This window comes from Anopheles stephensi, chromosome 2, assembly GCF_013141755.1.
Source record: "Anopheles stephensi strain Indian chromosome 2, UCI_ANSTEP_V1.0, whole genome shotgun sequence".
NCBI classification, from domain to species: Eukaryota; Metazoa; Arthropoda; class Insecta; order Diptera; family Culicidae; genus Anopheles; species Anopheles stephensi.
The window spans coordinates 18,551,008-18,575,965 of NC_050202.1; the positions used below are offsets into that span (position 1 = coordinate 18,551,008).

The 24,958-nt window shown below is 46.9% G+C and overlaps 5 protein-coding genes across 10 annotated transcripts in view; 2 read left to right on the top strand and 3 right to left on the bottom strand.

Moving 5' to 3' along the window:
* The window catches only part of LOC118507308 (phosphatase Herzog), a 53,764-nt gene extending 46,439 nt beyond the window's left edge, over nt 1-7,325 (bottom strand). The window contains exons 1-2 of one of the 6 annotated variants that reach the window (XM_036045685.1): nt 7,272-7,325; nt 5,654-6,288 (exon numbers count right to left, since the gene is read on the bottom strand). In XM_036045685.1, coding sequence (XP_035901578.1) covers nt 5,654-5,732 — 79 coding nt within the window. In that variant the 5' untranslated portion in view covers nt 5,733-6,288; nt 7,272-7,325. Of the gene's footprint in view, nt 1-5,653; nt 6,289-6,855; nt 6,876-6,972; nt 6,994-7,023 lie in introns of those variants that run through there. The other 5 variants (XM_036045686.1, XM_036045689.1, XM_036045690.1 and 2 more) reach the window with 5 other exon arrangements.
* A 926-nt stretch (nt 7,326-8,251) lies between these two features.
* On the top strand, nt 8,252-9,437 carry LOC118507309 (proteasome subunit beta type-7). Its single transcript, XM_036045692.1, has 2 exons — nt 8,252-8,483; nt 8,561-9,437. The coding sequence occupies exons 1-2, from the start codon at nt 8,422-8,424 to the stop codon at nt 9,336-9,338; spliced, it is 840 nt and encodes a 279-aa protein (XP_035901585.1). The 5' UTR covers nt 8,252-8,421; the 3' UTR covers nt 9,339-9,437.
* Nucleotides 9,438-9,791: 354 nt separating this feature from the next.
* Nucleotides 9,792-10,843, bottom strand: LOC118507335 (40S ribosomal protein S16). Its single transcript, XM_036045724.1, has 3 exons — nt 10,723-10,843; nt 10,581-10,625; nt 9,792-10,454 (listed from the first exon to the last, which is right to left on the bottom strand). The coding sequence occupies exons 1-3, from the start codon at nt 10,729-10,731 to the stop codon at nt 10,062-10,064; spliced, it is 447 nt and encodes a 148-aa protein (XP_035901617.1). The 5' UTR covers nt 10,732-10,843; the 3' UTR covers nt 9,792-10,061.
* A 276-nt stretch (nt 10,844-11,119) lies between these two features.
* Nucleotides 11,120-16,164, top strand: LOC118507236 (structural maintenance of chromosomes protein 2). The gene is made up of 4 exons (XM_036045486.1): nt 11,120-11,489; nt 11,625-13,558; nt 13,635-13,783; nt 14,623-16,164. The coding sequence occupies exons 1-4, from the start codon at nt 11,322-11,324 to the stop codon at nt 15,942-15,944; spliced, it is 3,573 nt and encodes a 1,190-aa protein (XP_035901379.1). The 5' UTR covers nt 11,120-11,321; the 3' UTR covers nt 15,945-16,164.
* Nucleotides 16,165-22,046: 5,882 nt separating this feature from the next.
* On the bottom strand, nt 22,047-24,765 carry LOC118507269 (sialin). Its single transcript, XM_036045568.1, has 4 exons — nt 24,265-24,765; nt 23,380-23,625; nt 22,470-23,312; nt 22,047-22,402 (listed from the first exon to the last, which is right to left on the bottom strand). The coding sequence occupies exons 1-4, from the start codon at nt 24,559-24,561 to the stop codon at nt 22,130-22,132; spliced, it is 1,659 nt and encodes a 552-aa protein (XP_035901461.1). The 5' UTR covers nt 24,562-24,765; the 3' UTR covers nt 22,047-22,129.
* Nucleotides 24,766-24,958: the final 193 nt, after the last annotated feature.

Below are 24,958 nucleotides of genomic sequence, written 5' to 3' on the forward strand. Positions count from 1 at the left end.
AAGATAGTAGGAACGCTAGCCGAATCTGGAATGTCTTACACCTTCCCCCAGGGCCATATGAATCACTACGAACACCTGAGTCGATTCGGACAGTGTTGGTGAGCGAAACAGCACTCCGAAAAACCTGTTTGCTAATAAACTCTATCGTCTTGGCTAATGTCTCCCCCTCTGTTTGATTAGACGCACACACTGTGCCGTGCTTGACTTAGTCACTTCGACGTTATGCACTGGTGAAGCGTTCAAAAGTAGAAAGACGGGACAAGTTTTTTTCCCATCCGATGTAATACGGCTGCAGCCAGGATAAAGTGGACACTTCAAACCGTATGGTGTCAAGTGCAAAAACGATCGACAGTCAACATGGAGTTTCCCAGCACAGCTAGACGTATTAGAGCGAGCGGGCGTTGGTGCCATAGGGTTTTTTGAGCAATTAAAGTCGAAAGTGTCCCTTTACGACGAGCTTTTATTTGCTTTTCTTTCTCCCTTTATCGCGCAATCAATTTCTCCGACACTTCAGCTTAGATCGTGCTGTCTTGTGATAACATCTGGCTAATGTATCAGGATTCATTATCTGATCAATAGGTTAAAAGGATTCTTCGCAAGAAGATGGCATGAGGCAAAAGCGTATTCAATATCTTCTAGAACGGGGAGAATTTAGAGACCGGCAATCTGGGATGGGATAAGTTCGAGACATCAAAAGTATTTGACTTTTGCTGCACGTAACACTATACCACCAAAGTTCATCACAGCACCAGAAGCTAGCAAATCGGAGCAAAAGTTCAACAGCTAGGCAACTTCTCAACAGTTCACTCACAGGTAAGTACTCCCATTTGGGTTGTTTCGTAAAAAAAACCCGCCATCGGCACCATCACAGCACCCCAACGGAGTCAGCAGTCATTCGTAGCTGACTGCTAAAAACCCATCGCCACCAACAACACTGGGCTCGCCGCAAGCAAAGAAATCCCTTGCCAGCGGATAAATAAATCAATCTCGCCGGGATCTAAACATGCGAGCTCTGCTTTGGTGGGAAATTCTTGAAGGCAAGCGCGTTGAAAGCACCAATCTTTAACTTAGTTCCAACTCACTGAAAAGCAATAAACAAACACAAGCAAATTGCAAATAGAGAAAACCGAGCAGGGTAAAGAAGCAGAGAAACCAGAACAACAACAGCACAAACACCATCACTAAACGCTATCAGCAAACGAAATCAGACAGAGCGAGGAGATGCGTTGATTTTACCGCAGTCCGTTTGTCCGTCCACCTTCGCTAATCTCTACCATAGGACAAGCGACAGAACGGAAAAGAAAACTGTGGGCCACCCTTTGCCCGTCTGTCGGTGGATTTGAGCAGCTGTTACTATTCCATGAATTTCCCGCTCCAGCATGCATGTGCCAAGCATTAGAATGCGAAAAAGTGGCAAAAGTGTTGGTGTGCACCTGTTACGCATACTTTTGCACACTCCCTGGGGGGGGGGGTGGGAGAACGAGGAATCTCTGTCCCTCTGTTCGGTTAGTCTGTTCATAGGGGATTTTGAATTGCGGAGGGATATAGGCAAGCAGGAGAGTACTTGAGCCCACTCTGGAACGGTCGTGCATGAATTATGGCTCGAGTTTTGGGATCTCGATTTTGAGGCCAATATGGTTGTTGCTGATGCGAAGAAGGAAATTGCTTTCTTTTAAGTGTTTTTAAAGATAACCAACAACAAAAAAAAAGGTTGTGGAAATCCCTCGAGTGCTAGAGTAGTAGGAAAGTAGCGTAATCGGCTAATGCAGGAATCACTCAGCGTAATGCATTAGGCAAGGTCGACCAGGAGATCAACAACGTTTGAAGAATCGAATGATTATGAATAAGGCAAAAGCTATTAAGAATAAATGTATTTAAGCCTATACAATCCTATAAGAAAGATAGCATCATGCTCAAGAATAATAAAAATAGAGTTAAAAACTTTAATCTTGAAGACAATTCTCATACCTTGAGGCTATATACGACACATTACACGGAAGGAAATAAACATAGGTATACGGAGCGGCTTCTTTTTATATTTCATTTCAAATATAACTTATGACATAATCGTAGCCTACAATGCTAATATATTTAACCTCATAATCTTAGCGAAAAATGTTATCAAAATTTTGTATATAATAACGAAATAAAGCGCTCATGGTTAACCTCAAACTTAGTATTTCATAGAACTATCCTAGATTCTAAAGTCTTAGCAGGACTAAATTAAAAGAAAAAACTGTGGCCGTCATGTCTAATAGTTCGTACATAGCGTCATTTTTTTCGGCAGTGATTCACAGCGCAGGTGAGACGAAAAATTCTGGAATGGTTCTGCAATGTTCCTCTCGATAGAGTCTAGTCCTACCAATAAATATTTATTATTTCACATGCCCAAGGCAATGTCCAAGAAAACGCCTCAATATTGCTAATTTTCTCGGACACATCTTTCTTTTTCTTGCCCTAACGACCTCTTAATCTGGCTAACTAGAATTACTGATAGCACATTATTGGATAGTCAGTCCACACTATGGTGGATGGGATTTGAACCCCGGTCCTGCCGTGTGCGGACCGGTGCTGCTGTCGCCTAGCCCACCGGACCGCCCCCTGACACTCTTTAAGACAAAAAAATATGCAGTCTCTCAGTTAATAATTTCAATTATTTGTGATCAAATATTTTCTTTTTTTTTCGATATTATGTTTTTTTTATTTTCGTATTTTCGACTTGCTTTTATAAAATTTTATATCAACAAAAACAAGTTAAAACAAATTTAGAATTTCAAATTTTGTTTAAAAATAATGCTCTTAATAAATCTTATTCTACTCAGTGTGTTTTCTGTGAATACGTACTGTCGACTAATTCGTCCTAAAGATATTTTTGTTCTTCAATAAAGGTAGAATATTCCTTCAAGATAAAAATATATCTCTCGAAAATCGCAAACTGTTTAAAAATTAACACGAAAACACATGCAATATCACCACCCACAATAACTAAAAACAAGCAAAAAAAAACGATAAAACTTTTTCTTTCTGAGTTAACACCAAACCACAATTTGAAAAGTAACATTCCGAAAGGTCGAAAGTCATACATCCCCGCTTCCATCAATGTCTTCATGCCTTCATTCTCACTAACCCTTCTTCTTCGGTGTCAGTTGAAGCATGCTAGAAGAAAAAAACCGACGAGATAAACACCGCTGTCCCTCGTTTTCCATTCCAACCTTGGCAAGGGAGACAAAATTCGCGGCAAAATCCGTCTGACGCACGCCCCCATGGTTTTCGCACTCGGCTCTCTACCGGCCGCCTCTATAGAGGCTGTGGTTTATCCCCGAAAAAGGAAAATAGTGTCGGAGACGGAGTGTGTGGAAGTAAGCGAAAACGTGTTCTAAATCAACAAAATACATCAAGGGTGGTGGAAAGGGGTGCCAACAGAACAAAACCGAGAACCGGGGTTCCGTTTGGTCGTTGTAACATTTTGCGCATCGTACCACACACAAAGAGATGTTTTACGTTTTATGCGTACGCTAAAGCATCGCAGCTGCTGTAGTGCTGGAGTAGATGGGTGGAGAGAGGCGCCATGTTTTGCCACAAATCGACATTTGTCTTGCTTCTCTTCTCGATCGATTACAATTTACGTTGGAGACCAAGGTGGAAGAGTTTGTGGCGCATTAGCAAAAAACCAGTCAATCCTTCAACGGAGAGAAGGAAAGATATAAAAACAAATCGAACGGAAACACGCAAATACTACCGGCTATACTATGTGCAGAAGATCCCACGCGATTGCGATTTGATGCCGAAGACGTCCTTCGCTTTCGTATGTCGTAAAATCACACGGAACGGCATTACAATCGTGCGCAGTCCTTCCGACGCTGGAAGTAAACTACGTGTGTGTATCTTTCCCATTTGAGCTAAAAAATGGGAAATTTAGAACAACCCCGCGCCAGCCACCACAAACTTCTTCTTACGGGTGACCCTAACAACGAGCGGTAAACAAACAGCAATAGGACACACACACACAACACAGCTCACGCAGCTGACGAAAAAGCATCCAGCAGCAGCAAAATACGCTGGGGCACTGCCAACGATTAATTTCTCTTTCTTTCCCAGCGCGGGTGTGGGAAATTCCGCTCTCGATGAAAGCACAACCTAATGAACAAACTTTACAAACGTGTATTGTCATAACAACTAATTAGGCAAGAGGTTGCTTGGTTTTTATTTTCGCAAACCCGAACGAACATTCCTGGCCGGGTCGCTCGGGCCTGGTTGTGGGTTACTTTGATCGTGCGATTTTAGGCGAAAGAGCAGATCGAGCCACCCGGCTCCAACAAAACGAGGGGAGTAATATTAAAGTACTTGTCGTAAAATCTTTCATTTCTTTGGCCAAAAGTTTATAATTACTCATAACGCAATTTACTCTCCGCTTGCTGGAACAGAAGAACACCACAGTATGGGAGGCGTCTCGTGTGTCGTTTCGTTTTTTGGATGGATCCAACAATCCATAAGAAAGGGTTTGCTGGTAAGCATAATTCCATTAAGATTTATGTGAGGTCGTAATTTACGTTTTACGCTACAAGAAAAAATAAACAGGTTGGGATAATTTTAATAGACACAACAAACAACGAGGAAATCCCACAGCGATGTCCGAGATTGTCTTAGGAGGGGAAATTCTGCAGCTGTATACTTTCACCGAACAATATTGCACAATTGTTGGTGGGAAGCAAAAAGGCTTATAGCTGAGGGTTTCTTCATATTTTTGATTGGATCTAGGCTCGTTTACGGCGTGGGTAGGAATACAGTCTGTCTCACAAATTAGCACACACAGAGAAGAATTTTCTGGGGCGTACTAATAGTGGATGCAGATTGCATGGTAGAACCATGACCATGAACCTTCAAACACTTGAGATGTAGTTTTACTTTCTCTAGAAAGGAGAAGATGTTGGAAAATTCAAAACAGTTGTACTCGGTCACCAGGGAGTCCCTCAATTTTTCCAACTTTTTTGCTCATGCATAAAACACATGGTACGAAAATATCATCAATTGCTGTTCCATGACTGTTATGTTGACCATAGCTACATCAAATCAACAGACAACACTGTAAAATTATGGTTGAACATAACAGGAATGGTACTCAAGATGGATGAATGATGAGGTCGCTAGAACACAAGGGCGTAGCATGAAACGTCTTTCAAGTCAAGCTTTTTTGTGTCTCTATGGTCGAAATCACCTAAAAGTATGCAATCAATATTGTATGATCAATTGTAGTAGTGAAACACAACGTAAAGAAGGGAGACTTAAAGTACATCCCAAAAAACCGTTGTCCTTTACCGAGAATTTCAAATGAATAAATAGTTCTCCTCCCGGTGGGTCCTACCGTCCACCAAGGACTAAACTAAATAATATGAGGGCTCTAGAGAAATGGTACATTAGGGTCTATTGCGCATATCATAAAACTTAGTCAAGATTATCGATTTAACAGTATACAATTTATTACATGAAATCAGTTTCGAAAATCTGCAGTCTTACAGGACTTTCCTGCATGAAGCAATCGTTGCGTGTGCATAAAATTTGTACCAAACTGTACGGAGCCAATCCCGAACCTGTGCGTGCTTAGCAACGCAACGCAGCCAGACAGATACACTGGGTCCCCCGGTTTTTGGCTTACCTTTTTCGTTCGGATAGCTGCTGTTCAGTTGCTGTTCGTCATCCCGCGACACCTGCGTAATGATGGATGTAGCGTCCATTTAAACCATTGGCTGTTGGACGCACTCCCTCCGGAAATTGTGTGCTGCTGGCGGGCCTTGGTTGACTCGTTTACCGTAAGCCGGTTTCCGGGCGTGTTCCTTTTGCTTTTCGTCGTTCCACCTTTCTGAGCGGATGACGGGACCCGAGGGGCGGAAAATCGCCAAAACCTACGGGGAGGGCAAATATTCCGCTTCCGATTCCGCGAGCGAATGTGTTTGAAGGTGAGTGTGGAGATGTGAGTGAATGTGTAAACACTTGTGTGTATAATGTGTCTCTGCTGCTGCTACTGCTGCTGGATCGTCGCGTTGTTCGCTTTCTGCTGCTAATCTATCTCACCAGAAGAACCTCAAATCCGGGACAGATTTCCGGCAAAAACTCTCGAACGGAAAAACTAAAACACCGTACTTGACTCTGGCTCACGAGCACAGGAAACATATACACTCGCAGCACGCACACACACACACGGGGAGCAAAGCGGTAGGCACGGTTGAGATATTCGGACACACACACACTCACACAATCGGCGCCACCACACACTACTTCACTGTTGAAATGCTATTGGGGAAGAAAGAAAACAAATGCACACTCCAATATAAAATACACCAATTGACGACGTCGACGACCACCACGAGCTGGGCGGTAAATATTCCGAATGCAATCAAACCGATTGCAGAAACACCGGGAAGAAGCCCCGAGGAAAAGCGGTGGAAACGGTTGCGACCCTTATTGGCTTTCCCCTTGGGATTATTATATCGGGCAAATCGGGTTGAAAACAATTTTTATCACTGCTTTAAAAGCCCGGCAAACGCCACGAGTTCTGGCACGAGTGTACTCGGGGAAAAACACCTTCTCAGCCTGCTTTCCTGCTTTGATCCGGTTTTCTTCCAATACACAGGCAGGCAGACACACACAAACACACTGAGAGACACCAGACCCGGTTGCTATGATCAACACAGAAGAGCGCTTTTGTTGTACACGGTGACATGCGGCCCATCTCCACCACCAGCGCTCTTCCCTCCCTTTGCACCCTCTCAACACCTTCGACGCAGCGCCTTTTTTTGGGGTCGTCGCTGTGTATACTTTCTTTTTTCCCTTTCTATCCCACTTGCAGCCAACTTTCACCAGAACGCGCGCTGCTCGGACTGCTCGCTCGTGTGCACGAAAACACCGGGCACCAAATTAGCTTCCCCGTGCGCCTGGGACGGGAAAGATGATTAGACAATTGAAGCAACAATTCACCGCAACATTCCTGTTTCAATTTAATCGCTCTCACTGTTGAGCGACACGCACCGACCAAACAAAACGTTCGCCACACTGTTTTGCTACTTCACACACCACACACAAACAAGATGGCCGCCGCAGTAGGGAGAGGAACGGAAGAACTGGTTTTAAATCAACATTCTACTCTTTTCGTTGTAAATAACACCAGCCGACACTTGTTTCTTGTTAAGTGGAAAAGTGTAATAAATCACGGAAGCACGGTGCTGTGAGAGAAAGCGATGGAAACTCAATAGGAAAATACACAACAACGCACCCACCACAACAAAACACACGTCCGCACGGTTTCACTGCTCGAATTAAACTGCTCGATCGGATCGCCGATGTTTGGGAACGTTTGACGGAATTTGGCCAAAATTGGGACAGCGAATTTCATTGTGCAAATCTGCTCGAAAAAAACAACGAATTTGAAATGTGTCAAATCTGCTCGAAACAAAACGGCACAATTTCGGGCAAGAAAAATGGTTTTAGAATCTTCGTGTTTAAAGAAATTAATTTGTACAATAAATTATACAATGTGCTGCATGATCTGATTGTATTTTCTGTTGATACCCCAAAATATAACCTTTGCTCTCTTTTGTGTAGAATTTTGACCATTTCTTTCATATTTATGTAGTTGTATGAACCACAAGTATTCTTATTATAAACTTAAGTAATACATTGACTTTTTTGAAACTTAAAAGCACCGAGGTATTGCATCAAAACTGGCAAGATTATTATGTTTTGTTCACTTTGAGTCATTAATATTGAATGTAATTTAGTTACGCAGATTTCAATTGGAATTGCATCGCCAGCTCATTTTGTTACATGGGGGATGGCTTTTTTCGAGCACTCAAGTTATATAGAGCCTCTTTTGATATTTCCCTCCCGTGGCTCAAGGTGTATGTATTTAGAAGGTGAATTTTTATCGATTTGACAGGGCGACATTTTAGTCGAGTTATGTCAGAGTTTGTTTACAAACACATATGGTATGGGGCTACAAACATGAACAAACAGCCTCGATTCTCAGCCCCTTGAGCAATTTCGCTACTTTATGGGTCATCTTCGCATATTAAGTGTTGTCCCACAGAAGATTGACGATATTTGGTAGCATTTTTCGTCAAAAAATCGCAAGCGATACCACCACCGGCGCCTCCTCCGGCGCTGCCATCACTCTTCTCAATACCCTTCCCCTTGATCACCACGGAACTGTTATGTCAGGTCGAGAAATGTCAATTTGCTCTAAACAACTCTACCTTCTATATCTACATACCTTGCCCGTGGCTGTTTGTTCTACATACCTTGGCACGCTGACAAATAGGGTGAAACAGCAAAATTGCCGAAAGGAGAGCCATCAAGCAAAATACACAAAAACGGCAGACTCACCTAACTGCAAAGCGAGTTTCCTCAGTTTTTCCCATCTTCATTACAATGACTACCGATATCGCCCGTGAATTTGAAGCGCCAGGATTCAGCTTCGAAAACTGCCGCCGGTAAGTAATTCGGTGTGACCGAGTGGAGCTGTTTAATGGCAACTAACTGGTGGGCACCATCGATCATCTTCTTGCAGCAATGCTCAGCTGGTTAAGACTGGCTTCGTGCCACCGAAAATGATTAAAACAGGCACCACCATCTGCGGGATCATCTACAAGGATGGTGTCATTCTCGGTGCCGATACGCGCGCCACCGAAGGACCGATTGTGGCGGACAAGAACTGCGAAAAGATCCACTATCTGGCGAAGAACATGTACTGCTGTGGGGCCGGTACTGCGGCCGACACGGAGATGACCACACAGATGATTGCCTCGAATTTGGAGCTGCATCGACTGAACACTGGCCGTACCGTGCCGGTCGTTGTAGCGAATACGATGCTGAAGCAATTTTTGTTCCGCTACCAGGGCTACATCAGTGCGGCGTTAGTGTTGGGTGGTGTGGACACTACGGGCCCATACATTTACTGCATTTACCCGCACGGGTCGACCGACAAGCTACCGTACGCGACGATGGGTTCGGGCAGCTTGGCCGCCATGTCCGTGTTTGAGTCGCGCTGGAAGCCCGACATGTCCGAGGAGGAGGGTAAGAAGCTGGTGCGGGATGCGATTGCGGCCGGTGTGTTCAACGATCTGGGTTCCGGCTCGAACATTGATCTGTGCGTTATCCGCAAGGATGCGACGGAGTACTTGCGCACGTACGAGGAGGCGAACAAGAAGGGCACGCGTAGCTTGGCGTACGATTTCAAGCCGGGCACGACTGCGATTTTGCAGAGCAAGAGCTTCAAGGTGGACATTACGGATACGGTTGTGCGTCACCTGGTGCCGGAAGGTGTGGAAAGCATGGACACGGCTTAAGGTTGAGGGCGGTCCTGCGTTCGGTTCTATAATTTACTTGTAACGGTATCATTTTCGGGAATAAAATCGATTGCCCCGGTTTTGGAGCGAAGAGTTGTACACCTGTTGGGTTTCATGTCAGTATTTTCCGCAAAGAAACTCTCAGACAAGCCTTGTACCAAGAAGAATAGGATCCTCTGGGGATATAACGCTTAAAGGTTGCTAGGATGCAAATGATTGATTGTAGCGTGCTTTGAACAGCCATTCGTTTCTATGGCGAATTATTCATCGCTCACTAGTTCCAATAAAATCCCAGCAGCCTGCTACTTAGGCAAGCACTACACCCTCTCTACAGGAGGCATTCATATACAATAATCCTTTCCCACCTAACAAAGAAAAGTCAATACCCCCCAAGAGCCTTTCGGACAACTCGATCCACAACGAATACTTCCAAAACCCAATCAACCACTACAATTTCCATAAGATTGTACAGATGTTCACCGTTTATTCCTTCCTCACAAGGTTTTGTTGCCCCCTTCTCTTTGCTCGAAGCAATATACGCGTAATCTTATGGAGAGAATAACTCGCCACGCACCGCATTCAGCCCATCGAACTGACCACGAACTCGGAAATGAAGAGATGTCGGCACAGCTGCCATCCCCGATTTGATCGCCGGTGCACGGTAAAATTCGACCAGCCAAACACAGGCACAGCGCGCGCGAATGTGTGTGTGTGTGTAAATTCTTAACGGTACGACTTCTGGTAGCGGGCACGGGCACCTGGACCACCGAACTTCTTCGGTTCGCAGCGACGCGGATCCGCAACGAGCAGGGTACGGTCGTACTGCGTCAGGATGTCCTTCAGTTCCTTGCGCGACGCCTCATCGACGTACTTCTGGTAGAACGAAACCAGTGCCTTCGAGATGGCCTGGCGGATTGCGTAGATCTGGGCGACATGTCCACCACCGTTCACGCGGATGCGGATATCAACACCGGCGAACTTTTCCTTGCCGAGCAGCAGAAGCGGTTCCTGCAGCTTGTAGCGAAGGATTTTCGGTTCGATCTGGTCCAGCGGGCGGCCATTCACACGCAGCAATCCCTTTCCGCGCTTGCAGTACGCAACGGCGGTGGCAGTTTTCTGGAATACAACAATCAAGAAGGGTCAATAAGACACAGCTCCGCACACACCGTGTTGCCACTTGAAGCGGCTCCTGCCTACGGATGCCGCCGCTAATGCAGCCCACCACTTCGCGCACTTGCTTACCTTGCGTCCGAAAACCTGGACTGCGCTAACTTTCTCCTTGCGTGCCTGCAACAAAACATAATGGACAGGGAATTAAAACACTTTGCAACGACACGGGGAACGTATTTCACGCGATTTAATGCAGAAATCGGTCCGCACTTACTTTAGGCATGTTTGATTCGTAGCACAACAAAACTAGAAAAGGAAAGGAAGTGGTTCCGCCAGCACTGAACTGCGCTTGACAGCCGCCGACAGATTGACATCTGTCAACGCGGTGAGGTGAATTTCTCATTTCCGTTTCACTAGCGCCGCGTGGTGGTATAATTGTGATGCTGAAATTTTAAAATTATTTTCTGTTTGCTGTACAATAACTATAGGATACTTACTGAAAATAAAGTTCCTGTTTTTTACAAAATAATTACAACACAAATATTGTTGTCAAACATAACATTCATCAAGATAGAAAAACCAATTTCCACCACCATGTCATTGCACATGACCGTTTGATCGCTTTAGTGTGGTATGCCAAATTCAAATCCAACCGTCGTAGCTTTGACAGCTCTCAGCCAGATAAAGGCAAACAAATCACGCACATACATACACACAGCGCGTCTAACAACGCCGAAGCGGTAAACAATTATCTTGCCATCATAAAAATAGCACAGAAATACAGCATATTAGCGTGAATCGAAGCGTAACGGGTGTCTGTTGGTGTGATATCTGCTCGCAGCTGAATGCCGAACCGCGCCCGAATGCCCGAAAATGTACATCAAATCGATCATCATTGACGGGTTCAAATCGTACGGCAGGCGTACGGAGGTGCAAGGATTCGATCCCGAGTTTAATGCCATCACCGGGCTCAATGGAACGGGCAAATCGAACATCCTCGACTCAATCTGCTTCGTGCTGGGTATCTCCAACTTGGTCCACGTAAGTACGGCAACCAGGAGCGTCCCGGTGTTCACCCAAGCAACCGGTACAGCGTTTTGCCGCCTTTTTTCCTGCACGCGTGACATAAGGCTTGAACGGGGTTTTTGAATGGGTTTTTTTTTGTTGTCGTTGTAGGTCCGGGCAACGTCGCTACAGGATTTGGTGTACAAAAGTGGACAGGCGGGCGTAACGAAAGCTACCGTGACGCTTATTTTCGATAATTCGAACCCGACCCAAGCTCCGATCGGGTTCGAAAACTGCCGTGAAATATCGATCACGCGCCAGATCGTGGTCGGCGGCAAGAACAAGTACCTTATTAATGGCAAGTCCGTGCAGAACAAGCGCGTGCAGGATTTGTTCTGCTCGGTGCAGCTGAACGTGAACAATCCGAACTTTCTTATCATGCAGGGCCGCATCACGAAGGTGCTGAACATGAAACCGCACGAGATTCTGTCGATGATTGAGGAAGCGGCCGGTACGAGCATGTACGAGGCGAAGCGCGATTCGGCGCTGAAGCTGATCGAGAAGAAGGATGCCAAGCTGAACGAGCTGTACGCGGTGATACGGGAGGAAATCGAACCGAAGCTGGAGAAGCTGCGCAAGGAGCGCGAGCATTACATCGAGTTCCAGAAGGTGTGTCGCGACATCGAGTATCTGACGCGGTTGTACGTGTCCTACCGGTATCTGCAGCTGTGCAAAGGCGTGGAAGAGTCGGAGAAAACGATCGCCAACCTGCAGTCGGTGATCGGGGAAAGTGAGAAACGCATCGAAACGAACTGCTCCACGGCGGAATCGCTCGAGCAGGAAGCGAAGGAACTGCAGGAACGTATCGACACCGAGGGTGGTGGAACGTTGGGTGAGCTGGAGCAGCAACTGGCTGCGGAAAGCAAAAAGGAAGCTACCGTATCGGCGGAACGCAACACGACGAAGGACAGCATCGGGGTGGAGCAGCGGAAGCTAAAGAATCTCCAGAAAAGCATTCGGGACGATGAGCAGGCACTGGCCAACAAGGAGGCGGAAATGCAACGCCGTGGCGAAACGTTCCAAACGCTCAAGGATGCTTGCGAAGCGGACGAGACCGCTTTCGCGAAGGCACAGAAGCGCTTCGAAGCGGTAACGGCGGGCTTATCGACGAACGAGGATGGTGAAGCGGCCACGCTGCAGGATCAGTTGATCGCAGCGAAGCAAAAGTCGGCCGAAGCGACAACGGCCATCAAGCAGTCGGAGATGGAGCTAAAACACTCCCAAAAACTGCTCCAGGACAAGCAGAAAAACATGAACAGCAGCGATGCGGCGTATCTCGAAGATAAGCGCAAGCTGACGAAGGTCGAGGGACAAATAGGGCAGATCGAGCACGAGCTGCAATCGACCGGGTACGAGGAAGGTTCGATGGAAACGCTTTCCGCCCGCCGGCAAGCGCTGCAGTCTGAAATCCGCGGCCTCCGCTCGGAACTGGATCGACGCAATGCTCATCGCTGGGAGCTGCAGTACCGGGATCCTGAGCCGGGGTTCGACCGGCGTGCGGTGAAGGGAATGGTAGCGAAGCTCGTTACCGTTAAAGATCCAAAGTACGCCCAGGCGCTCGGAACGGTGGCCGGTGGTAATCTGTACTCCGTCATCACCGATACGGACACGACGAGCAAAAAGTTGCTGCAGAAGGGACAGCTGCAGACGCGCACCACGATGATACCGCTGAACAAAATTTCCGGCCGTCAGATCGACCCATCGGTGGCCCGGTTTGCGGAGGAGCTGGTTGGGAAGGAAAACGTTACGACGGCCCTGTCGTGCATCGGGTACGATCCGCAGGTTGAGCAAGCGATGCAGTTCGCTTTCGGGCATTCGTTCATCGTGAAGAATCTGGAGGTGGCGAACAAGATCACGTTTCATCCGCGCATCAAAACGCGCTCGGTGACGCTGGATGGGGATGTGGTCGATCCGGGCGGTACGTTGTCCGGTGGTGCACGGGCGAAGGGCAATGCGGTGCTGCTGGAGGTGGCCGAGATTAATCGGATACAGGCGGCGCTGAAGGAGAAGGAGGCAGAGCTGCGGGACATCAGTGTGGAAATTAGGTAGGTTTTTGGGGTTTTTTTCTACGGGGGGAACTTGAATGGAAAATTCAGTTGGTGGTTTGGTATTTTCTTGCAGCAAAATCGAGAAAACTGCCCATCGGTTCGGACAGCTGAAGGAGCAGCACGATATGCTGAACTACGAGCTGAACAATCTGAAGCAGCGGTTGGCGCAGACGTCCTTCCAGCAAACTCAGGAGGAAATTGAAGAGCTGAAGAAGAAAATTGGTGAGTAAAGGTTCTTATTTAGTTGGTTGTAAGTTGATAGCTGGCTGGTTGCCGTGGGTAGGTTGGGCTCTCTGTCCCTTCTTGGCGTAACGACCTCTTGAATAGGGTCATGCCTGCCATTTCTGGCTTACTAGACGTAGTTCTGTAGTCAATCCTGACTATGGAGGAGTGGTCCGGATGGGATGATGCTCCAGTGGATCGAACCCTTCTTCTTCTTCCTTGGCACTACAACCTCGAAAGGTCTCGGCCTGACATTTCTGGCTTTCTGTGACTTGATTTTACCCGTAGCAAAGTAGTCAGCCCTGCGTACGGGGAGGCGGTCTAGATGGGATTTGAACCCAAGGCGGTTAACTTCTCCACACATAATTTAATCCGCCACTGTCTGATAATTAAGTCAATTACACTACAGACTTTATACAAATGGCGATCTACAGGTGATGTTAAAGACTATAGCGGTCAAAAAGTGCACGAACTATGGCATGATCTTGATCTAAAAGGACTTTACGTGCTGGATTGTCCGGTGTCATTCTCATGACCTGCCCATCGGAGTCGGACATGTCAAGTGTTGGGTCAAGTAGTTCTTTTTAAAGAGGAGAGGGCAACTGCTCACTAACCAGTGAGAGATGAGGCCTCCCGGTAGCTCCGCACTCACTGAGGGCGAAGAGGCCGAAGAGGCCGAGGAAAGACTTCAGCACATTTTTCAAGCATGCGTTACAACTCTAATCTAATTTCGAGGCCATAGCTGAGGAAACTGTCGTACCAAACGATGGGTGATCATTTTATTATTTTATTAATGCACATCGCTCTCTCACCTAATCCATCCTATCTCCCATACACAGAAACACTGCAATACACAATGGTGGAAGCGCGCCAGACACAGACGCAGTGCAACGCCAAGGTGAAGGACCTGCAGTCGAAGATTGCCGACGGAAAGGGTCACCGCGAGCGGGAGCTAAAGGCGGCCGAAGATGACATGAAGCGCACCAAGAAAAAAAGTGAAGAAAGTCGCAAAAATTGGAAAAAGCACGAACAAGACTTCGAAACGCTAAAGCTAGAGATAGAAGAACTGCAGAAGGGTATCGTGGCGGCAAAAGAGCAGGTGGTAAAGCTTGAGGAGCAAATCGAAGCACTACAGCAACGGCTGACGGAGGTGAGCGGTGCGAGCGAAGAGATGACGGCCGCAGTAACCGCACTGAAGCAACAAATTAAACAGCACAAGGACAAGATGAATTCACAGAGCAAAGAGCTGAAGGCAAAGTACCATCAGCGCGACAAGCTGCTCAAGCAAAACGATGAGCTTAAGCTGGAGATAAAGAAGAAGGAGAACGAGATTACGAAGGTGAAGAACGAGAACAAGGATGGGTACGATCGGATCAGCGGAATGGAGCAGAAGTATCCGTGGATACCGGAGGATAAGGAATTTTTCGGCGTAAAGAACACCCGGTACGACTACAACAAGGAGGACCCGCAGGAGGCGGGCCGGAAGCTGAAGAAGCTGCAGGACTCGAAGGACAAGATGAGCCGCAACGTCAACCAGAAGGCGATGGTGCTGCTGGAGCGCGAGGAGGAACAGTACAAGGAGGTGATGCGGCGCAAGAAGGTGGTCGAGGACGATAAGAAAAAGATCCAGATGATCATCAACGATCTGGACGAGGAGAAGAAGAAAAAGTTGCGGGTGGCGTGGAGCGAGGTGGACGAGAATTTTGGCAGCATCTTCAGCACGCTGCTGCCGGGCACGCAGGCCAGGCTGGTACCACCGGACGGCGCCGATTTCATGAAGGGGCTCGAGGTGAAGGTCGGCTTTAACGGGATGTGGAAGGAATCGCTAACCGAGCTGAGCGGTGGGCAACGATCGTTGGTGGCGCTGTCGCTCATTCTCGCCATGCTAAAGTACAAACCTGCACCGCTCTACATTCTGGACGAGGTGGACGCGGCGCTCGATCTTTCCCACACGCAAAACATCGGCAACATGCTGAAGGCACACTTTACCAACTCGCAGTTTATCATCGTTTCGCTCAAGGACGGCATGTTTAACAATGCGAACGTGCTGTTCCGGACCAAGTTCATCGACGGCATGTCGGGCGTGACGCGGACGGTCAATGTGGCCAATCTGGCTAATGCGAAAAAATCGGCCGCGGATGCTGCCTCCCGTGGAAGGTAACGCGGGTTCGCTGCATTTTTTTCTTTCTACACAAACATGGAATGCATTTTAATTGAAACTGGAAAGTCGAATAACGCAGAGTAGCATAGCTTTTAAGGTAACAGTAAGTAAAGTATCTTGTGTCAGATAATGATCGTTTATGTGAAGCGAAACAATTTTTTTAATAAATGTTGGAAATGGTCTCGAAAGGAAATCGGGCTATTGCAGTAGTACAGCAAAATGGAGATTATATGTAAATTGTTAGGTTAAATGTAGTTTGGAATAAACAAGTTTGTATAAATTTCATGTTTTATTCTAATTACTAGCGTGATCCTATTAATGCTGGCAGTACAACCGCAAGAGGTGTCGGCCTGCCATTTCTGGCTGCCGTGGGAAGACCGGCGCCGCCATCTCCTCGGCCTACAGAAAACCCCAATAGGATCCTTCACCATCTCACCTTCATTTCACCACCTTCTCTCTTCTATGGTTCCTTCATCACATGTTCCTAAATTCTAGGCTCAAGATTTTCGGGCATGACGAAAGGATGGATGCGTATCCTCAAAGAATGTTCAACTGGAGTACGTTGATGTTCACAAGTGTGGAGATCAATCGTAGAATACCCTAGCCATTTTGACTTAAATTCCTCTAGTAGTCTATTTTCATAGATTTTAAAGGCCAAAAGCAAGTAGTATATACGATTTGTTGGAGAGTCTTACTGATACTAAGAGCATTAAAAGGCTTAAAAATAGCAAGGCACATCGAGGATGCTTATGCATCCAACTGTGTTGGTTAGTTGTAAAACACAGAAGAAATGGATAAGGAAAAGCAGTTGGATGGATTAACACATCATCCCGGCCTCGTCGAAGGACTCATCAACGCCATTACTCCATCACAGTTCTGGCCTATCACGCGTGGTCTGCCCTTGTAGACAGTATAAAAAATCTACTGAGGATGGATCGTCCAGTGTTATTTGCATCATAGGACCAGCCTTTCTCTCTCTCTCTCTCTCTCTTTTTGGCCAAACGACCTCTTAGGATCATGCCTGCCATGTCTGGCTTAATTAAATTAAATTTAAATTTTATAATTTAACGGAATGCTTTGAAGGGAAATTGGGCAGCATAGAGGTCAAGATACTATCCAGCATAATGTTGTTACATTTCCGTCCAAAAACATATTTACCTAGCGGACAAGACGCTGGTAGGACGCTCGTGTCGAATATTTTTCGTCCCGGATTCTTGAATCGACAAAAAAGACTGGCAAAGGTGTTCCAAGGGAAATATTTGAATCGATGAAAATTCGAAACTTTTCTCGAACAAGTCTCAAGTTTTAGTTAAAAACGATAAAAACTCACCTGTAGTTTCAGTGAAATAAATTGACCAAGACAATTTTTCTTTTTGTTGAGGTTTTTGCTACAGTTGAGGCGAAACTTGTTTTCCAACATAAATCGTCACTATTTCCAACGCCCCAAGTTCAGACCCGAATCCAGCAGGATGCGCCCGGTATATCAGCTCTTAAATAATCGATGGAATGTGACACAAAAACCACCCACAAACCCGCACCATACATGCGGTTTTTTACGCTCCACTATGTCCTGCTTTTAGTTTCCATCAACAACAAAAACAACTTAAAAAAAGGGTTTCGGACAAGCAAAAACTTTAACCGGTGTGAAACACACAAAGTACTGCCCTCCTTCAGACCAGGTGAAAAGTGTGTTCACTACCGCTAGCCGTGTACGATGGAATGGGTTTAGAACGTTTGCAGAAGTCAGGTAAAGATCCTGTTTCGTTAGTGCGTTGGACAGCGCTGCAAGGGAGGTAACCCATCCTCACCGATAGCGTTACTGTTTTGGCTTACCGTGAGAAAACTTATCCCAACGCATAACACCGGGGAAGTTTTTTGGACCACACTCAACCAACCGGTGAAACGTTCCCGTAGTAGCACAGGCAAAAAGGGCTTCTGAGCTGCGGCGAGCGCAAGAAAAATGGTAACATTTACTTACATTATAAGCAAACAAATGTGTCTCGCGGGAGTTTTGAAAAATGTCCTTTTTAACATATTACATTTAAAATAAAAGTTTGCCGAGCCGGACTGCTGGCCGGGCTGGTTGTTTGTTTGGTTGGGTTAAGATGGGAGTGTTTGTTGTTGTTGTTGATGATGGGGTTGGAAAGTTTACACTTGCTCATCTTGTGGCGCTCTTGCACTGGATGGATGGGATATAAATATTTGAGCAAATCGTGTTGAATGCCTGTAGGTTAGAAAGGGATTGAAAAAAAGGGGGAATTTACAGGTAGTGTGCAAAACGTTTTTAAGTAGTAGTAGTAGTAGAACTGTCATTCCGATATTGACAGCCAGTTCAATTTGACAGATGAAAGATCTAAGCAACCGCAGGTGGAAAATAAAGGGAAAACAAGGATTGCTCGTAAGCAGAACTTCAGATGTCCCTTTGTTTATCCCGAAAAAACACGGGCTAAAGCCCTCAAGCCATTGGCACCGTTGCGAACGTCATCTCTCATCCAATCACACTAACTTCCAATCAAGCATCCATAATCATAAACACCAACAAAACCTGCGGCTTCCCAAAACAAAGCAGCTTGCTTGCTTTGTAGTAGTTGCTGGTGGGAGATTGTACACCAGGATTGAGTCGAGCATTACACGCGTTTCCTTGCTTAACAATAAAAATAAACAAAAGTGCCGTACGTCGCACCATTTATCCAGCATTCCAGCGTGACTTATAAAGAGCGCGGGAAATCAATTTGCCGATCCCCGGGTATATCCCCCCCCCATCCCCTGGCTGGTACTGGAAGGCGGATTTCAATTTTTCATTTCCGATTGTGAAAAGCCGGCGGGAAAAGCTGTTGTTTCTGCCACCGCCAAACCATCTCCATCGCGTGATACGTACATGGGGAAATGCGTGACGAAAGTTGCCGCTGGCATGTGTTGGACCATGCCAGCCAGCCTTTGCACACGAAAGGAGTTCATTCCCAACGACTTGCCTGCGAAAAAGGGGGTGGGAGAATCCGGTGGGATTTGGAATTTTACGATCCAGTGTCGCACACGGTCGCACGTATATGCGCAGAATGATTTTCCCGGAATCCCGTGAAAAACACGGTGAGTGTGAATAGCTAAAAAAAAGAAAGGAAAACGGTATTGAAAAATGAGACACGCTTTAGAAGGTGATAAATTGGTAGATATATAAACAAACATTCCCATCCACTACCTGTCTCGATTCAGGGGACTCTGGCTCTGACGCAGGACACATAAAAGAAGCCTGAATTCTACCTTGCTGGGATCTTCATGTCTTCAGGTACATGCCGCAACTTTTATAGATTTTCTCATTTTACAGCTACAATGTACGTGCAGTAAAAGCTGCCCCATGCAGCAGATAGTACTCAAATAAAAACACTCACTTTCCCTGCCGCATTACAATAAAAGGCTGGCATCAAAACCCGTCAAAAGCACTTGACAGCCAATCAAATTACCATTCGTACTTCGTACGATTTTGCCTGCATGCGTCCGTAGTAGGCCATGTAACAGTCACATTGGCAACCGTAAATGATACGTGATAACGGCTAATGGTAATGGTTGTCGTTTGTTATCGGGTTTTTCACCTCACAAACGATGCACGTCCATAAAGAGGCTCCTTAAACAGGAGGAAGGAAGTAATGGTTGGCTTCTAAGACATCGCTTTACGTTGATATCAATTTTTAAGCCAATAATTTCATCAATCTTGTCATTTTATGCTTACCATTGTGAGTTGGCGAGGCATAATGGGCTGATAATATGCAAATTATTCGCAATTTTGTATTTCATTGCAAAAACAATGTACAGGTCTTTACAAAGTAAGAAGACGGAGTTTGAAAATGGAACAACTAGTTGAATGTCGCTAACAAGATATTTGTCTAAGTAGGTCATGATCAACTTATTCGTAGTAGAACTACCAAACAGTAGCCCGAAACAGAAAAAATAACCCCTGACCTTATCTTCTTGTTCTTCTTCGGCATGACAACCTCGGGAGCTTAGGTCCTGCCATTTCTGGTTGCGTGGACTTAATTTACTCATAGAGCAAATTAACAATGTTTCTCTCAAGAGTACATAGAGAGGGCCTTCCGAAGTTGGACGTTGGGATTCTTTTTGGATGATGATATCTGAGAATGTTTCACCTTAGACAAACCTCATGTATAATTAGTAAGGTTGACTACTTTACTGCGGATAAAGTCAAGTCACAGAAAGCCAGAAATGGTAGACCGAGACCTCTCGAGGTTGTAGTAGTGTCAAGGAAGAAGAAAGTAGTGGTAATGGATGGTAAGCAAGAGTACAATTATGTGACAAGATATACTATTTTTTAGATCAGTGAACTAGCTTACCAAACCTGGTCAGATTGACCTTCATCAAAAATGGACCATATGGAGACGGACAGAAACCTCTGAAGGCATGTAGCGAACACAGAAGTTGTACCAAGAGTATTTTAACCCTGTTTCCCTTAAGTATATATAGAGTAGGCCTTCCGTAACTTAAGAAGCGCAATATTCGAGGACTATCCAGATCGATGGAAGTTGTATTTCTTTTTGGATGATGATCTCTGAGAATGTTTCAGCTTCGAAAAACCTTTAGATGAGGTCCCTGATACGAAGCCGTTTTAGACGAGGCCCTATGATGCAGTCATCGGGGCTCCTAAGCGAGCGTCTACTCTGGTCATCGTTAGATCTGCTACTTGGTCTGGCACATTCCAGATCCTGGCAAACAATGTTGACTTTGGCATCATTTGTAAATGGCAGATGCAATGATATCTCAGGTTTAACATTAGAGAAACAAACCTAAAAAACGGAGACCATTCCTTTGCGAATGAATTTGGCCTATGAAGATTTTGATCTGAATAGGTTGAAGTCGTACAAAATTTCACCAAACTTCTTCTTTCCTTGGCACTACAACCTCGGGAGGTCTCGGTTTGCTATTTCTGGCTCTCTGTGATTTGGTTTTACCCGTAAGTCCTGCGTACGGGGAGTAGGCGGTCTGGATGGGATTTAAACCCCGGTCCTGCCGTGTAAAGACCGACGACACTGTCGCCTCGGCCACCGGGACCGCCCCATGGACAGGTTACTCAGGACAGGTAAATGGGTTACAGTGTTCAGTAGTCCACGATCATTTAGAGGCCAAAATCCCATAATTAAATTATGTTTAATGTAGCATACGGATATATACTAAATCGTTTAAGATCTCCTCCTTAAGAACTCCTTTAAGATTAGCGTAGTTCCAATCCATCGCCATTGCATACATGCTTGGCCCATCCTGTATTGGTTTCACCAGCTCCAATTGAAAACAAGTCAACGAGTGTTGAAGGAGCATGCATCCTTCCATATCCATTACCGTAACTGACGATAAAGTACTTACATCAAACCAAGAAAAAAAAGTGCCAACATCTTCCAAGTAGGTACAGAATAAACACATCACTTCAAACCCATATTTCAACGCGAATGTCCCATCCGCTTTTGGGGAGAGATACGGAAGAAAAAACGCCACTCAGTTCCATCGTTTGAAATATGGGAAGCAGCGCATCTTCCCGTAGAGAAGACGGCGACACCGGCGGTTTCCCTTCCATGCCCGTGCGTTATCGCAAAATGGTATCGAAATCAAATAAACATAAATTTCCGCAACGTATGATGGGCATAAAAGTGTCTTTTACTGCGTTTGAATATTTAATCGCGGTTCCTTGTTTGCTCGGTGTGTGTGTCGATTTCCGGCTGTGCGGTGCGTGGAATGCCTCTTCCTCCCGAGGCATGCCGGCAGGCCTGAGCCGACTTAACCTCAGCACCTTCGGTAGCCCCGTGAAGGGGAGGGTGCTGGGATGTCCTTGCCACGAGTGATATCGAGTTTTGCCGGAGAGCGGCGGAAAATGAAGTTACACACACGCGCGTGCGGTGTACATGTGATTTCTTGTGAGGTACAGGTAGCAGTGACACGGTACGGTGGTAGTTTATGCCGTTGCATTATACATCTCCATACCGTGCCGCTGGAGGGAAGTAAGTAGTACGTCCACTTGCATATGTATGAGCCACCTTCCGGGCATGCTGCTGCTGCTGCTGCCGCTGCTGTCGTTGGTAGATAAAGCCGCAAAGATGCAAACAATCCTGATCGATTTTCCTGCATGTATTACACACTTTGGCACCGAATGGATAGGAAAGTCCAGCTCACTACTACTAATACTGTCTCTATACTGAGCTTAAACGTACGGTATCGGTATCGCCCACTTTGGGATCTACCTCGAGCTTCTCTTCCTTAGACTCGTCCCTGTACGCCTCGAGGTCAGATGTCTTAAGTCCTTTCAGTTCATCCTCGTGAATGCTGCCCGATGTGCTGGACAGATCGTCACAAGAATTCCACGCCTGTTGCGTCGAATCGGCAAAAGCCATGTACAGCAGCCCGCAGATGATCAGTGTGCCGGAAGTGATGAGGAAAATGATCCTCCACTGTTCCACGGTGTGCTGTGAATGATAGGGACCACATCAGTGACTTTGATCAGGATCAGTAACTCCAGCATCCAGCACTTACGTTTCCAAGCATTCCAACGATGATGGGAGATACAAATCCCGGCACCACGGTGATCATACCGCTAAACCCTAGCAGGATGCCCGCATACCGTGGGCTCATGTCGACCAGGTTTGCGAGCGGTCCGGTCGAAACTGCCCCGTGGACGGTCGTGGCAAGCGTCAGGAAGATGGTCGCCATTAGCGAGTTACAGCCGCTGCACGCGAGCACAAACACGAATATCCCGTTCACCACACAGCACAGCGTTCCGCCCATCTTGCGCACACCCGTTCGGGACATTAGCTCGTGCTTGAGCAGATGATCACCCACGATGGAGAATACGTACGCAAACAGCATCCGGCAGAGATGTGGAATGCCCGACAACAGTCCCGTCATCTCGATGTTCCAACCGTGCACGTTGTTGAAGTACGTTGGGGCTTGCGTCATGAGCGTAAACAGCCCCCAAATACCACCCCACTGTGCGATGACCGTCATCCACATGGCCTTGGACAGTATGATCTGCTTCCAGGGAGTCCGTTGCTCGTCCTGATGCTCCCGACGCCCGGCCGAGTGTTCCGTAATGCCGAGCGAACTTTCAATGTACTTCCGTTCGTTCGGGTGGATGCGAGGATGTTCGGCTGGGGAGTCGTACACGAAGTATAGCCACGCCACGTACCATACCGTACCGAAGATACCGCAGAAGTGAAACACATACTCCCAGGACGTCCAGGAGATGATGTACCCGAAGAGGGGGAAGTTGAGGGCGACACCGACCGAGCTGCCGAGATAGGCCGTTACAAACTTGCTGCGCTCGTTCGGTGGTATCCACTGGCCGGCCATGTGATGCATCGCTGGCCAAGCAAGTCCCTGTGGAGATTGACAGCTGTGAGTATCTCTATATGAAAGGTAGCAGGTGTACGTGACGATTTCTTACGCATATAAGCCCCTGAAGAACACGCAGCACGACCAACACCCGATAGTCCCAATAGGAAGCGATCGGCATCAGGACACACATCCAGCAGCCGATCACATTGCTCGCCCCGAACACCAGCTTCGTCCCGTACCGTCGGGCCAGAATCCCGCCCGGTATTTGTGTGATCCAGTGTAGCCAGTAGAACGCTCCCAGAATCAAACCCTGCTGATAGTCGTTCCACTCGAAACCGTCCTTCTGGGGGTCCAGCTGCAACGAGGGAACGAGAAAGCGCCTTACTAGCTCTGGTCATGATAACTGTCGGAGCAGATGATCAGCGAGCTAGAAGCGAAGCGGGCTCTACAAGGGTCATTAAAATATTTTTTGATTAGCCGCGCGCTTAACGCCCGTGACCGGACCACGCGACTACTACCAGCGCTACTGTCCAAGCGCACCAGTTATCGCCACTACCAGCTCGCGTAATGAATTGCGGAGTCAATTGGCATGAAATTGATTGCTTTTTAAGTGTCAGATTTGGGAACCGGCTGACCGGTCAAACGGCATCGTTCAACTGGGAAACGGAACGGTAGCAACGGTTTCCGAAAAGGTCAAGTGCAATGTCAGGATGGGCGTACGGTGTTTTGAGTTCTCCATCTAATCCTCTGTGTACGAACAGTAGTGTAAAGCCTGAGGGCGAGGATTAGGAGGCCACCATAAAACACGGTGACGTTTACGATCCTCAGCCGCACGCTCCCCTTAGCACCGGGTGTTGACTGAAGTTGACTTATCTGATGCTTTTGATACGGCGCCATATCTGACTGTTTATCATCCCGTGGACGGACCATTTCTCTCAACATGATAAACGAGCGCCGGATGAGATGTGCGCTTTTTGAGCCGCGAGAGACTTACGTTGAGGAAGGCAAGCAGCAACTGTTCCGGTGAAATGATACGACCTTCACGCGATCGTAGCAAGCTGCGGGATTCTTGGTGGGTCGTTGTTAGCTCGGCCATGGTGGAGCCATTTCCGGCTGGAACGTAGCAGGCGTAGTCCACCTTCACCTCACCGACAAACTCCGTGTCCGATTGTTTGATCATCGCCACGATCGTGATGTTGGTGTTGATGCGGATCATGTAGTTCACGGCAAAGCCCACAAACACTAGATACCACAGGGTGGATCTGGCACTGATTCCTTCCTCCTTGGCCATTGCTTTCGAATCTGGCGTTCGTGGTGCGTTCGTATGCGCCCGGTATGCGGCCACTGGACTGGAGATTGATTGTACAGAAGATCGGCACTATAGTCCTTCCGGGAGCATTGCTCACAACGATTCACTCGAATCGGTTGATAAGGACCGCTAAGGACGCGTGTCCGTCAGTAACGCCAACGATCGACTGAACCGATCCCGAAGAACATCACGAACCGGTAGCCATCGTCGTCGTCGTCGGCCAGTGTGTGAGTTGTTGATTCTGGCCGTAATTTGTTTGGACTCGTGATCCTACATGCCAGACAGGGCGTCGTGAAGATAAGCGGCCACACGCTCGTTCCCGGTTAGCTTGACGGTTGACTAATCTCCCGGTTCCTGAGCTCTTCTGAGACTCTTCTGA

Coding starts and splice junctions, on each gene's coding strand:
- LOC118507309 (XM_036045692.1), top strand. CDS start 8,422: ATGACTACCGATATCGCCCGTGAATTTGAAGCGCCAGGATTCAGCTTC. Junction 8,484..8,560: donor AGCTTCGAAAACTGCCGCCG/GTAAGTAATTCG, acceptor ATCTTCTTGCAG/CAATGCTCAGCTGGTTAAGA.
- LOC118507335 (XM_036045724.1), bottom strand. Junction 10,455..10,580: donor TCCAGGTTTTCGGACGCAAG/GTAAGCAAGTGC, acceptor GTTGTATTCCAG/AAAACTGCCACCGCCGTTGC.
- LOC118507236 (XM_036045486.1), top strand. CDS start 11,322: ATGTACATCAAATCGATCATCATTGACGGGTTCAAATCGTACGGCAGG. Junction 11,490..11,624: donor GTATCTCCAACTTGGTCCAC/GTAAGTACGGCA, acceptor TTGTCGTTGTAG/GTCCGGGCAACGTCGCTACA. Junction 13,784..14,622: donor AGAGCTGAAGAAGAAAATTG/GTGAGTAAAGGT, acceptor TCCCATACACAG/AAACACTGCAATACACAATG.
- LOC118507269 (XM_036045568.1), bottom strand. CDS start 24,561: ATGGCCAAGGAGGAAGGAATCAGTGCCAGATCCACCCTGTGGTATCTA. Junction 23,313..23,379: donor TTCTTCAGGGGCTTATATGC/GTAAGAAATCGT, acceptor CAATCTCCACAG/GGACTTGCTTGGCCAGCGAT. Junction 22,403..22,469: donor TCGTTGGAATGCTTGGAAAC/GTAAGTGCTGGA, acceptor TATCATTCACAG/CACACCGTGGAACAGTGGAG.